Source organism: Montipora capricornis, chromosome 9 (assembly GCF_036669925.1).
Source record: "Montipora capricornis isolate CH-2021 chromosome 9, ASM3666992v2, whole genome shotgun sequence".
NCBI classification, from domain to species: Eukaryota; Metazoa; Cnidaria; class Anthozoa; order Scleractinia; family Acroporidae; genus Montipora; species Montipora capricornis.
In genome coordinates, this window is record NC_090891.1 from 2,287,336 (window position 1) to 2,302,936 (window position 15,601).

General features: G+C 37.5%; 1 protein-coding gene across 2 annotated transcripts in view; it reads right to left on the minus strand.

The window, feature by feature from the left end:
- Positions 1-256: 256 nt before the first annotated feature.
- Positions 257-15,601, minus strand: part of LOC138015975 (UPF0696 protein C11orf68 homolog) — a 16,466-nt gene continuing 1,121 nt past the window's right edge. Inside the window, exons 2-4 of one of the 2 annotated variants that reach the window (XM_068863124.1) lie at positions 7,539-7,610; positions 6,519-6,729; positions 257-1,056 (exon numbers count right to left, since the gene is read on the minus strand). In XM_068863124.1, the coding sequence (XP_068719225.1) occupies positions 504-1,056; positions 6,519-6,721 (756 nt within the window). In that variant the 5' untranslated portion in view covers positions 6,722-6,729; positions 7,539-7,610 and the 3' untranslated portion in view covers positions 257-503. Of the gene's footprint in view, positions 1,057-6,518; positions 6,730-7,538; positions 7,688-15,601 lie in introns of those variants that run through there. The other variant, XM_068863123.1, reaches the window with a different exon arrangement.

Below are 15,601 nucleotides of genomic sequence, written 5' to 3' on the forward strand. Positions count from 1 at the left end.
GTTTCATTTGCCCTGAAAAGCCCCTATGGTCAATAACGTATGTATCATCGACAACCGAATTACATTAGTATTCACAGCCTTCTCTGAAAAAAGAAAATTGTAAGGTGGGAGGTACGAGAGGCCTTTTAGTGTAACATGTGCCATGTAGCTGAGCATCGGACTGTCAGGCGAGAGGTCGGGGGTTTGGACCCTGGCCGGTTCAACATTGAGGATCTTAAAATAACTGAGAAGAAAGTGCTGCCTTTGTAATTTCATCTGTTTTCATCTAATTTCATCCAAAATAATTGTCTAAATATTTAATATACTTTGAGTTCATTCCTGTACATTGTTACATGTAACTGCTCAAGTCAAGGCCTGGGTTTGCAAATTTATGGAAACTATGCTATTTGGATCCTAAAGCAATCACTAATTTACCACATCAAATGCCAAAGAAATACAGACTGAAAAAAAGTTTAGTTGAAGCAGAATTCTCTGAAAGGAATACAGAAATTGGCAAAACATAATTACTGTAATGAAGCATCCAATGGTTTGATAACAGAACAACCTTTGAGCAAGTCAAACACACTTTCATATATTGTGGGTCTCAAATTCCACGGATTATTTCTGTATACTCCCAAAGATGTATAAACATCCGGTTTGTATGTCATTTTGGCTTTAATTCCAAGGCTGCGAATGGCACTATTCAAACCATAAACCTGCTCCTGGTTTGTAAAATCTCTATTATAGATGCACACAACATGCCTTTGCTCATGACATTCAAATGGACTGACTTTAGCATTGCCATATAAGATTCCTTGCCAGACACCCTGAGCTATTTTTTCCCATATAGTGTCCACCTTCACCCCTGTGTCTATATGCAAAAGCCACTTGCCAGAAGTGGCATGATGCATCGTAGCTAACTGTGTGATAGTCTGCAGGTTGACAGTTCTTCCAGACTGCTTCAATTTGTCCCATGACTGCTGAAGACCAACAACATCTCGCTTAAGACCAGAATGGTCACTATTTTCCTGATGTACGTTGGGTCTCTGAATGGATATCCAACCAATACCATCTTTCCTGTAACAGAAAAATAGTACAAATTTCAGAATGAGGATGCAAAAGATAACGCAAATCGTTCTTTAAAAGACAGCTTTGTTTTGAAAGAATACAACATAATATACTATAGTCCATTTGATTCAAGTTGGAACTGGAGTATAGGCTTATATTTCACTCTCTGTAATTGTCTCGTCAAAAATGCTAATGTCTTTAATCATATTTCTTGTATACATAATTAGAAACAAAATTTCAGAATTTTTCATCATTTCAGGAATTATTTTGTCTATTAATGTCAATAGTAAATAACAGCTTTGTTTACAATTTTAAGCAGAGGCACAAAGTATACAGTACACAAACAACCCATTGATCTGGAATAGGATTCATGTTATGCAAGAGAGAAATTAGGGCAATAAGGGTTTAACTTATATTGCTACTTTCTTATTCACAATCATTCAAGGTCATTTATATCAACAAAGGATTATTTGCAATACTTTATATTTGATATTCAATTGAGTAAAACAATAAAAACACAGTCAACAACAAAAACAATATAACCTTTTTCATCACTTGTAGAGCCATAATTAATGGCCACTTACGTTACATCATGTGAATAAGGTCACTGGGGTGTTTGCCTACCTTACGTTCTTGTGCCTGCTCCCCTCAGCTTCAAAATTAGATGCAAACAGGCCAATTGTTTGCAATTGACTTTAATTGACAAAGTCGAAAAATTCTGATATTGTGTTTCTATTATGTATAAATGATTTACGGATATTTACATTCGTACTTTTGTGAAGAAAATTTAAATCAGGGAAATAATTTATAAGCCCAAACTCCAGTTCCAACTCGAGTCAAATGGACTATAGATATGAAGGCTATGCACAGCCTAGGAAGCAAAGCTGCCCAAAAACAATTTAAAACGTTACCGGGTATATATTTCAGAATGATAACAATTATTTTTATACATGTGTTGGTCTAGGGTAGTGTTTTCAACACAATTCCAAAAAGAAAGCCTTAAGGTAACAGTTTGAAAGGGACCAGAAGGAGGGAAAAAGGGACCAAAATAGCCACAAAATTAATAAGAAGTAGCTTTGGTTTAACACAATAGTTCAAAAGTGCCTTCAATGCATTTAGGAAAAACAAAATTTGCATCTTCTAGCTATTAGGAAATAGTTTATTAAGTTTCATTTAATAATATTAGTAATATTTTTATTTATGGAAAACATTTTTTTGGTGAAATAAAAATTTGTGTGAAAACATCTTATAATGAGCTTGATTGTAAAAAATGTAAAAAGGTGAATCTGGGAAGAATTAAATCTTACTCAGGATATGACATCAAAGAATGAAAATATCCTACAAATTTCAAAACACACTCAGGTGGTAATGCAGAAAGAATGTGTGAAAACAGAAGAGCTAATAGATGTTAGCTGCTCATATGTCAGTGTAAAATGTGTGAAAACATTTCAAATCTTGTCTCTTTCTTCAACCACCTTTTGTAGGCACTTGGTCTCTAGACCCCGGTTATAGATATTAGGTAGCGTATGGCAAATAATAGACAAAAAAAATAGTGCCAGGGTGTAAAAACAGCACAGAAGGTAATGTCAAAGTGTGCAGGTACCGGTATGTGTGAAAACATGACTTTGTCATATGGATTGGTACTAGTGGTTTTTAATACATGCAGGACAAAAGGGCATCCAGAATAATGGCAGGCGTCCAAAATAATAGCAGGGCATCAAGAAGAAAAGGAGGGCAGTGCACCCTGCTAAAATGGACAACGGAAAACACTATATATACTTAGAGGAAAATTACATCCCACTTTTCAAATAATCAAAACTATTAGAATTACCGGTATTAGCCAAGTTATGGTAATCTTTGCCATTTTATTCACATTACAGTGCAAATATTCAACACTAGTCTATACAGGAGTCCAATATGTTTCATATTTAATCCAAGGAGCTTCACATTACCATCTAAGTATTCTTTTCATAAAAACGTCACTTCTAAAAAATATTTAGATACACTTGGGTATAATTTGATAAAGGAATGTGAATCTAATTGATCCCCAAATTGAAGCCAAACTTCATGTTCATTTTTGTGGTTAAACAAAAAGTACAGCAGAGGTGCTGACACAAAACAACTTACAGATTTCAGGAGTAACTCTGCTAATTTTCAGGAGTTTGTAATTAACAGTTTGTCAGGAGTAAGACTGAAAATGTATTATACACATGGTAATCTTGCCCAAAGTAATCTAAAGGAATTTAATTAACTGCACCCTGTGTAAAACTAATCAAAACATTTTGAAGGTAGAGTATAAGCAGCTTACTGTTTATTAAATAAGTAAAATACAGCTGGATACTGGCCCCTCCTTCTAACACATTTTTCACACCTGCCACACTTCCATTTGATCAACTGAGCAGTGTGGCAGGTCTGAAAACTAATTAAAAGCTTAAGGCAATTCCCTTGAAATTGTTCTACTATCAAACCTTTTTGGAAACTTGGCATAATTAAAATTCATGATATGAACATTAACAAAATGCAATAAAAAAATGGGGTCACCGCGCTTGTTTACGCGTCGGCAGGCTCTTAAAATGGGGCATTTTTACTGATTGCGCGTTAAAAATTTGAATCACCTTCATACAGAATTAAGTCTTGGTTACTTGAAAGATACAACATTTTATTTTGAAAATAAAGCTTCTTTTGTTCACATTTACACCGTTTTTGATTGCGGTTAGGGGTCACCGTGCTCGTTTGAGAGCAAAGGAGCATTTATTTCCCTATTGGGCTTAGTTTGAGGGAAATCTCTTGCGTTTTGTATGCACATGTGCTAATGTGCGTGCATTAATGATGCAAAAATTGTGCACAGTAGGGGATGCGCAATGCAATACTTAGGAATTACCTTAACTGCAATACATGACATTGAAGGGGGCTTTAAATGCGCAGTATTACCACAATAAATAGTAATGCAGAGTTGCACCTCCCCAAAAGGGACAAACTCGGCGGCCGAAACGGAGGGGTTGGCACCTCTTGTACAGCCATGTATCAATTTATCTCAAAAACAGTCTAATATTTCCATGCAATGGAGTTTGGGCAAGGACATGTCTGAGGCTCTCTGGTGTTGAGGGGTATACTGCGTCAGGTAAATTGGCACCTGGCACCTTGAAATATCTTAGGTCATCAGTTTTAATATCTCTGCTGTCAACTGTATGCCACCACCTGTTTATGAACTGTAATATTATTATTGCAGGCTCATGTATTATTCTATGTTAGCATTGTATAATTTTACTTTATGAACTTTTAACTTAATCATGAGTTTTTAATGTTATTGCATGCCTAAACAACACTAGTTGTTTTGACATGTGTAAACTTATCGTGCAGCATTGTAGTTAGTAGTTAATATGTACTTATTGATTGAGTGGGAAGGCTGTAAGGGAAAATATTTGGCCTGAGGTCATGGCATACGGACCGAGCACAGCGAGGTCCATGCACCATGACCGAGGGCCAAATATTTTCCTGTCCAGCCCGACCTAAACTCAGTCAATAAGCATTTTGTCATATGGGCACTATTTAAGAGCACTCAGAAGATGAAGTTAGGACAAAATAAAAAACAAAAATATACAAAGAAAATTTATCTTATATGTTGTTTGCATTTGCTTTTCTCACTGTAAATTACTTGGATGTTTAAAAGCGACGAAATCCCCTAAAATTGTATCGCTAGGAGCAGTATGTGTGCCTAGTACGGCTTTTTCTGGCCCTGCTTGCACTAATGCGTATGGCCCTCATACGGGCATTTTTCCAATACTATTGCAATGAAAGCGCGAGTGGGGCCGTACAAGCCATGTGATAAATAAAAATATTGCCCTGTTCCACCAACCAGTGCCTCTTGTCTTAAATCATCAATTTGATCTAAAACCTCATGTAGGAAAACATATGTGTACAACTTTGTAGCATACTCCTACTCCAAATATTAAGATGATGATGAAATATTACAGAGGGTTGCACCACAGCTACACGAAGCCAGGTCATGTTTGTTTATTAATTAGTGGGGGAATTTCCTTTCACACCTGGCAGCCATATCCGGGGTATAGCCAAAAACATCAAAAATAAAAATTTCATGTCAGAAATCCTATATTTACAACTTTGTAGAATTTTTCCCCTCAAAATATTAATAAAATTAGGACATCTAGAACGTTACAGAAAGTGAAAGTTCATGTTTTAAATTATTTTTTTTTATTCAAATAACAAATATTTGATCAAGATCTAGTTAAAGGTTTTAGTTTTTCATAATAATTGCAAAAGTTTCAAACACCTGAAAACGAGACCTACAATTATTACTGAGAATAATTCTTTGAAGCATTCTCGGGGATTATTCTATCTTTTACCCAGAGCCAATACTATTGTGAAAAAAAAAAAAACATTTAACGGTTGCTAATTTGAATTTTAATGTATGCACACTGACACTACTTCTCAGGAATATTTAATTAAGCTTCCCATTGGTGATAGCATTTTTCTTTTGTTATTGAAACTATTGTTTTTTGTTTCAAATTTAAGTTTAAATAGCTTACTCTGTTGTACTTTTATTTTGGTGCATAACCGTCAGCGAGTGCTGAGAAGGATTGCTCTATGTTGCGAAAAATAAAATGATAGGCCCTTGGTTCTTATTTTCTGTAAAGATCCAACAAATAAAATGAAAGTATTTTTCCCCATAAGTTTCCCACAAATTTCAAAGCATCTCAAAATCTGTTTTGCTCTGAATCGAAACTGATTTTGAAAATGGATTTATTTTCCCCTGCTTTTCTACTTGTCTTTTGGAAAGCCCACATAACATGTAGTTTGGCTAGATAACGGTTTGTTTCCCTTATCAGGGCCATGAAGATTTTCTACTTGTTGCATGGATTATTATTTACCATACATGTACTAAGTTTATACTTCAAACTTGGCTCTGCCTGTGGTAGTTGATCTTGTCCACCACTTGGAGAAAGAACATCCAGTATAATACAGATAAATAGATAATACAGATAATAATAAAAAAGGGCTGAGAAATATGACATCAGAGGTGAATTTGGTTTCATTTCATGATGAAGAAATTCAGATACTGTATTCATCGGAATTAGTGCCCCACTTAAAATGGGTGGTAACTGAAATTAAAATTTATTATAAATTGATCTAAAGAGATTAAAAAAATACTAGCTGTAACATAAGCAGCTTAGACCCTTGACATGCCTGAGTTGTTAGGAACCTACCTGTAAGCTGGTTACACAGTAACTGTTGTCAAGTGTGAGCTGTCCTTTTTATCTCTCACTTTGCTTTAATCATGCTAGCCGTGAAACACATGTATGTTCCCCATTTGGGGAACTTAGAGGCACTAATTAGGGCATGGGTGATAATTTGAAGGAAGATGGTATATGAAAAAATGGCAATGGGCAAATTTCAGTGGACCTCAAAAAGTACCAAACTTTAACTTGTACCATTGAAAAACTGTATTTCACCTTGAAACCTGGGATGGTCGGTATTTCAACAGCCAGTCCTCCAGAGATTCTCCAGTCTCGTCAGCATACTGCTGAGAATAGATAATCCAACGGTCCATGTCAGCTGCCATGGCCTCAGCAGCCCAATGTTCAGCTGCCTTTGACTGAAATTCACCATTCTGACAAGGTTCTACTCCATTCCTAAATTCCTGATCCTCATCCATGTTGATGTCTGAAAAATGCGACAAAGGTCCAATAAATAAAAATACATCATCCTTAAAAACTGAACCATCTGTAAACAGGGTGGATGTAGAAGTTAAACATTAATGACATTTAAGGTGCGTTCGATTGACCGTATTCCCGAATAAGAATGCATGGAATAAAAGGTAGAAATCCTTCGTTTTTACGGTGATTCACATAAAAATTGTCAAACATCCGCTAAAATGCTATTTTAAACATATTTTTGTTGTCCTTGCTACTTCGAAACGCGTCAACCAAACGTTTTAATCATCACTCCACGTATTCTTATTCCGGCAGGTATTTTTTGCAGGTTGCAGGTTGAAATTTAGGGTGCGTTCGATTGACGGTATTCCGGAATAGGAATACATGGAATATAAGTTTAAAATCCTTCGTTTTCACGGAGATTGACATTAAAATTGTCAAACATCTGCTAAAATGCTATTTTAAACATATTTTTATTATCCTTGCTGCTTCGAAACGCGCCAAACGTACCGTTTTAATCATCACTCCACATATTCTCATTCCGGAATAGGGTCAATCGAACGCGCCCTTAATTATAACTGGATATACTTACCGTGACTGTTACATGAATAGCTAAAAATTCCAAACTAATACATATATTTTTAGACTTAACTGCAGACTAATACCCCGCCACTCGAAGTTGTACCTCTTAAAATCGGGATACTTGGCTACGCAGTTTGAGCACGCTCTTTCTTTTTTATGGTTTTAGAACGAGAAATAGGCACAAACGGGGCTACGTGGCTAAGAGGCTACGGAGCTGCACAGTTCAATGTATATTACCTCGTTCTTCAATGATCTATAAGCCGAAGTAAACAAGAACGGGCTAAACTTCAGAATACCCAGCGACTTGGCAAAGTTCTTCATCTGATGCACGATTTAGGGGAAAATCCAGGGCGCTTACTTTTGTGAGGTATCACAAATCACAAAATCACTCCGCTGACCGAACTCACGCAGTCATCCATCATCACATTCCTCAGACCCCATGGAGTTCATGTGGATGCCTTTATCAGTTGTTAAGTTATCGAGTGACCGCATTTCGTTTAAGTTGAATTGTTTCTTGTCAATACTTATTATAAAACGTTAAGTTATGTCATCAAATAGAGGAGGTCGCAAACGCGTTCTTGCTTAAAATTTCGTTGACGAACTTCACGCAGAGGCGAAGAAGTCGTTGAATGAAGAGAAAGTTGCGTTGGATGCTTTGAAGGCGTTGGTTGGTGCGCATATTAGCCAGGAGGCAGTAAAGAATCTCCCGAGAAGGGGCATTGTCCATGAGCTTCCATGTATTTGTCTGCAAATTACGAACCGAGTGTTTTGTCTTTCGTTGCGTTGTGCTTGACTGAGCTTTCTCTTTTTGCCCCTGTCCATTCGCTTTAAAAGCATTAATAGATTGACTGGCCTTTCTGAAGATAAGGTAATGTTTTTAGTATCCTGTTTTTTAGTTCATCTCTATGTTATATTCATGTATTGAAAGGCAAATTAATTCATTTATATGTTATGCAGCCGGCTGGAATATTACATAATGTCAGACAACTTGTATTAAAATCCTAATTTGTCGCCCGAAAATATCTTTTGTGTCATATCACTGAAATTGGGTTATTTTAATTCGATGAAAGGGTGAAGAACTTTAATTAATATATTAACGCGGAATCGCCTGTGGCATATGTGTCCTCACGTTGTTGGCTCTTTGTCTGCGGTAGATGTCACGTCACGCTCTCGGTAGTCGTTTTGTCACAGTTCAGGCCATTACGTTAGTTCTTCAGTGGAAATACCACTTTCTTCCAGGTAACAGAGTGTATAATTATCAGTAGATGAAGATGTGGAAGCAAAACAGTGGAAAACAAGCGAACAATTGTTTTTTTTTTTTTTGCTTTGTTAGCACATATAAAAGGGCGCTCGTAACATGCAGAAATATTTTTATCTACATCGTATCCTAAACATCGCCAAAATTAGCAAACTTATCTTTTAAGCTGGTAAAATGAAAATTCGTTTGCGACCAAATACTGTTTAGTGTTAGGTAGACTGACAGAAAACCGGAAAAAATTATGCCACGTTTTTTCTTACATCTTAGTTTATTTGTTGTGTTTATATGTCCGGTTGCGGGACAGGATTTTGGAAATACATGAAGAGCTAAACAATCGTTGGTCAGACTCCAGCAACCACTCCACCTAAATGCAACGTTAAAGTAGTTGTCACCGCGGTCCCGCAGTTCTAAACAGAATTCATGCATTCAACAACTGCCTCATGGTCTGTGGTCAGGAAATCGCCTTGTGTCACGCTCTGATCGTGATGAAGTGTTTGGGCCTGCCTAGCACTCCCAAGCTTAGGCCTAAGCACTCTTTTAGAATTTTAGTTTTCATTTTAGGGTTCGGTTAACTACACTTTCTGCGAGATCGCCTGAAGAACATAGCACTTGTTTACTGTTTAAGCCTAAGAGCTTTTTTCTCACGTTTGTAAGTGCTGTTATTCCTGCGCTGTACTGTAACTTCTGAATACCCCCACTTCTCTAAAAGGGTTCTTTAAAATTGTGGTTACCCGGCTACGGAGAGAAGCGAGAACCCAGGCGCTTTAAAACTCTTTACTGATTAGGCCTAAGCACTCATTTAGCTTGCACCGTTGGGTTAACTCCACTTTTTACACGATGGTGTGAAGAAAATAGCACTAATTTACTAAGCGCTCGTTTCAGTGATTAAGCCTAAACACTCATTTGATACTATGATTTAGCTTTCATTTTACGTTTCGGTTAACAACACTTTTGTGTACCACGTTCGCAGTCCCTTTAATGTCCTCATTATTATTCAGCCAGTAACATTAAGGGTTGGATGGGTATTCTGTAATTGCTCCCACTCATTATAAATGGTTAGCATTGATTTTACAGTTATCTGCAGCTACTCTTTGCATGACTCCATGTGAAATAATTGTGCTTGTTTAGTGATTAAGCCTTGATACTTACTTTGCAGAATTTTGCATTTTTTGTGAACAATGTCATTAAGAGATAGGCAGCCAATGATTGAATGTGCATTCTGTGTTATTAAAAAATGAAACATTTTCTCAGTTTTTGTTTCGAGTACATGATGTGATGTCCTTTGTTTTGGCCTGGTTTTCAGTAGCAACGCAAGCATACATGTAAGTATAAACAACTCAGTAGTAACTGAGTAGTACTTTTTGCTAGAACAAAAGAAACAATATTAAATTACAAGTTTAAGCGACCTTAGATTGCTGCTTGTGTTTATGCTTACATCGCTAATGAAAACCAGGCTAAAGGCACAGACAATTGTGACCCTGTATACCGTGTCTTGGCCATATGACTTACCAATAATTTGAATTAGTGTAGTCTCAATAGGCCAGTTTCGTATTCTAACGGTTGGACTGGATCTAGCATGAAATCGAGGCTAATGCAGGCAAATTAATTTGCATTTGAAAAGATTTGCCCGCATTAACCTCCATATCATGCTAGATCCAGTCCAGCTGTGAGAATTCGAAAATGGTCTATTCATAGTGTTCTCAAACTCATGAATAATAATAATAAACCAAAAACAAACGAAATCACTGCCGTGGAGGAAGTTTCGATTTGTGATCTTAATATACACAAGCGTAAACGTTTGCCAACTTTATTCCAAATTTGTCATAAAATATTGATGCCTTCGAGAAGCAATGTCAAAAACTCGAAAAGTGTTTCATCTTCTATCCACACACCTTGAAATTCGATTAAAATACTCTGCCTGCAGCCTCGTTTTTCAGCTCGCTTCTCGGTGTTCCGATATCTGATGAAACACCATCATCATTGACGTCACCAAATTTTCTTTTTTCAAAAAAAAATTAAAACGGTTTCTTCATACTAGTTTATTTTCCTCCTTAATATGGGGGGGGGGGGGGGGGGGGTGCATTGAAAATTCTGCATCTTGCAAAAATTATAGAGTCGGGATTGCACGGGACTGTTATTCTATCTCACTCCTGTATGTGTTAGTGCCATTATATAAACTATAAATTCCGCAACACTTATAAGAGGGTCTTGAAGGAGGAAGCAATCCCATTTCACAGTCCAATGTTGTGTGAAGCAGTAAATGATACGTCTCAAAACGAAACAATCTAGTACTTCATGGGTGTAATATATATCTTGAAGCACATGCCGGCATAGCTTCGCCTTGAGGCGCCATGTTGGAGGAGATATTATTTGAGAAAACAATGCGCGGAAAGCCGCGGGCCAAAGGGGACCAAACGTAGCGCGAAGCGTGGAAGCGAGGCACAGTTGAGGTTCAAATACGAGTCTGCCCCTCACTCTGACAATGGTGGCGACCAGGAACGCACGAAGACCGCATGAAATATTTGATATCGGGAATTTTGAGCAGAAATAATATATAGATTGAGCCAAGCCAAAAAGCAGAGCTCCCGGGGTAATTTATTCTTAATACTTTTACAATTAATTTACCGGATAAAACAAGTTTTATTTTTTTTTGTTTAGCCTTGACGAAGAGCAATAAAATAAAGAAAACCAAACAAAACGAGCTAAAACAAGAAGAGGTGGAAAAATAATAATATCCCCTAACAAAGGAAGTTTTTTTTTCGCCATACTTGAGTAAGTTACCAAATACCATCGCTGTCGTAAATTTTCGTTAGAAAATGAGAGTACCAAATAAACTTTCGACCGGAAATGGAATATTTGGAAACCAGCGAAAAATGCAGGAAGAAAATATTTTCCAAACCGTTTTCCACCTGAACACGAAAAGCGTCATCTTTGAAGAGCTTTAGTTGACGTAGTATTACTAAATATGTCTGCGAGGATCATAGCTTTTCTTGAAATATTGTATTGTTATTATTATGGTAGACTTTACTGGTAAAATCATTCAGAGTATATACCAACATCATTGCGGGCACAGCCTAGGCAACGTGGACTAGCATATATAAAATATGTATATACATATATCTAACTGGACTTGTCAAAAGGTGCCTGCAGAAATTGTGAAAACAAGCCAATTCTGCTACCGTCACAAACTTAAAGAAAAGCTACCCTCCCCACCCCTGTGCTTTGGTCAGACAACCAACAATCACCTACCCACACCACAGTGTGGGTTCACTCTAATTGGTGATCAAAAGCAAACTATCATTAAAGCCTAGACTAGTCCAGGAAAAATTGCCAATGAAGACATGCTACAGTGTAAAGTCTGACTTAACAAGGCCACAAACTCTAACTGCAGTTAAAGTCTCAAAGCAGCAACCCCCCCAGCCCTGTGCGTTTGACACACAACTCACAGTTCGAACTGTCCCTGGGCTGTTTGGCAAAGCAGGCCTTGACGGCAAGCCCCCTCAATTTTGAGAGGCCAGAATGGCTTGAACACGGGCTGCGCCCGTGCTCAAGCGAAAACTCCAGTAGCTACCTTTTAGCAAATTCGCTCAGATATATATGGCAGAAAAAGACAAATAAACTACAAGTTCATCCCTACAAGCCTGTTTCGTGGTTGCCGACTCATCAGGGGATTTCCTAGGGATGAACTTGTAGTTTATGTGTTTTTTTCTTCCGTATATATTTCGCTCTACTTCTATGTATTGAGCACTGTTTTACGAAAATCAAGTTTCACACTTTATATATATATATATATATATATATATATATATATATATATATATATATAGGGAGTCTGTAAGTCGATTTTCTCGTGGAACAGTGCTCAATACGTTAAAGCAGAGCGGAATAAATACTTTAAGAGGAAAAAAGGACGCAACTACATTTCCCGACAAGCCTGTTTCGTGAATCGCTTCACTCTTCAGGGGTTTAAGGGGTTTAAACCCCCTGAAGAGTGAATATATATATATATATATATTTATTTATTATATAGATATTGATGAAATACCAGAATTTCTCCTTTTACTAAAAAATCATATCTTCACCGCGCGCAGTGAACATATCATTTTTATCTTTCACAAGTGAGGATATAGGTGTTGTCACGGTAACCAACACGATTAGCCAATAAAACGCGTGCTTTCTCTTCATTGTAAGAGACTTTTGTACTTTAATATAATGCTACTCTACTACAATAACATTTTTATTGCAAAATTTGACATTATCATGCTTTGTTTTTCATAACTTTCATATCTTAATTGTTTCATGTTACACAACATGCGTGTTTAGCAGTTGGTGACCACTTTTTCATCATTTCGAAACTGAATAGAACAAGTTGTTTTTAATCTAGACATTTCATCAATATCTATATAATAAACAGAACAGTACATGGCTGCTTGGGGATACGTCCAGCACTTGAAGATAAAATTCGGATCCCCGCGCAGCCATGTAATATCCTCTCTCTCTCTCTCTCTCTCTCTCTCTCTCTCTCTCTCTCTCTATATATATATATATATATATATATGTACACGACGTATATGTTAATATAGATCTAAGATAATGAAAAGTAGCGAAATATGCACTCTTGAATAAGATAAATATACTAAAAAAAACTTCATTTTTCATAGACTTAAAAGTCTCAGTATGATAAAGCTTAAATCTGCTCTTTCAACTATTATATCGCTATATTCATGCACGAAAATCTCTTTACAATTTCACAGTTAAGGGAAATAACCCATTTCTGGGAACGTTCAATTGTTAACCATGCTACTTTCGGCCCAAATAACATTTTCAGTTCTTTGTCTAGGTCTTTGTAGTGTGCACCAAGATAGTCAAATACTATGATGATAAGCTTCACTTTGTAACCTTGTTAAAGTTCATTATCCCCAATCTGAGGTCTGTTTGTACTTGGCTCTTTCAGTAATTGTTCCTGTAGTACATATAGTACTTTCCACTAGAGACCATTCTTTTTTCTTCTTGTCTAGTATACTGATATCTGCCCTGTTTGCGCGGTCCTTAGGACAATTTTCAAGTTGCCATGATATTTTCAAGTTGCTTGGCTGAGGATGACATTGCATGTACTATGGAGAAGAATAATCAGATTCATCGAATCCATATGGATTTTTCAAGAAGAGCATGATAGACAGGGCGAAGCATTTTGTCATACCGAGTTTTGTATAGTGACTGAGCTGTATGTGAGCAGCCACAAAGTACGTGTGATACAGTCTCCTGTTTCTCAGAACAGAGTCGACAGGACATTTCTTCTATACATGTTCGTGTAACTTCTGGGATCTTTAGGTCCTGGTATTCAGGAGTTGTTGTCTGATACTTGTGTCGATTGACATTACAATGTCTGGAATGTACTTCCACTGTTTAAAGATGTCGTATCAATTATTTGATATTTGAGAATCATTCCAATGTTGGGTCACAAATTTCCCTACCTAGGGCTGGTTTTGTCTATCTTCCATGTGTCTGTTGGTGTTCGCCTTGTTTATAATGCTCTTTACTTTCTGTGGTTCCTTATCGCTTCCACGCATTTCTTTGTCACCGTTTCTCAAGATTGCGGCACTACCATCAAACTCACACCCTACGCTCAGTTCTTCTGCGTACTTCTTGGCTTCTTTAAATATGGATCTTAAATGACCTTGTTCTTTTTTCAGCTGGGATGACTTTATGAGTTTGATATGCTGGTCTTTTGAGTTGATGTAGTTGGCTATCTATAACGTGGTATTCTTAAACAACGTTTCTAATTCGACTAATCCTTTCCCTCCTTGTTCTGGCTGTAAGTAGAGCATTGGTGGTGATTCATGCTTGTGCTTTCCTCTACAGTCATTGATAACCTTCCTTGTTAGTCTATGGAGTTCTTTGAGGTGATTGAGACACCAGGCGGTGGTGCACATATAGTACTGTAAGACAGGTACGCCATAAACATTAGTGGCCCAGACTTCCCGTGGTATTGACAGTGGTGAAGTCCAAACTGCCCAAAGTCGATTCTCGTACTCGTTGGAAGCTTCTTCAATAACTTTATCCTGTAGATGCTGAGTGTTCTGGTATACATTCCTTCAATTTCTAATGATCTTTGCTGGCTATAACTAGGATGGAGCAGTCGATACTTCAACGGTGTTTTCGTTGGGTTCTAGTTTCCTCGTTTCATATGTATTGCAGCGCACTTGTTGATTCCCCATTCTAAGCCAATGTCCGCAAACATCTTCTTCAGATTGCTTGTCACAGGTACTGCCCCAGATCGATGGTAAGTTTTTAAGGGCGTGGGTGATTTTTCTCTCATCAACTCTCGCTCTCGTTTGACCAGGGCTTTTCAATCGTTACGAAAGAATATAACACATGGTGTTCGTCCTCTCTAAGTTTACGATAGAGCTTTCTGACAGATTGTTCCAAAAGATCATAAATACGTAATTTGTCTGAGATGAGCGGCCAATGTGGCCCGGGTTCGATTCCCAGACTCGGCATCATATGTGGGTTGAATTTGTTGGTTTCCCCTCTCCTCTAAAACCAATATTTGACTTGATTTGTGTTAATTGTTAATTTCAGTTTACAGAGTTCCCAATTAGTGCTCCAGCGCTAAAACGACTAGACACTTAAATACAGTTCCTTTCCTTTTGCGATACCGATGTGATGACTTGTGATACGGTGTGATGACTTGTGAGGCCTATTGATACCTTGTGATACGGTGTGATGACTTGTGAGGCCTTGTGCTAAGGTGTGATACCTTGTGATGCCTTGTGATAAGGTGTGAAGCCTTGTGATGCCTATTGATACCTTGTGATACGGTGTGATGACTTGTGAGGCCTATTGATACCTTGTGATACGGTGTGATACCTTGTGATGCCTTGTGATAAGGTGTGATACCTTGTGATGCCTTGTGATAAGGTGTGAAGCCTTGTGAGGCCTATTGATACCTTGTGATACGGTGTGATGACTTGTGAGGCCTATTGATACCTTGTGATACGGTGTGATACCTTGTGATGCCTTGTGATAAGGTGTGATACCT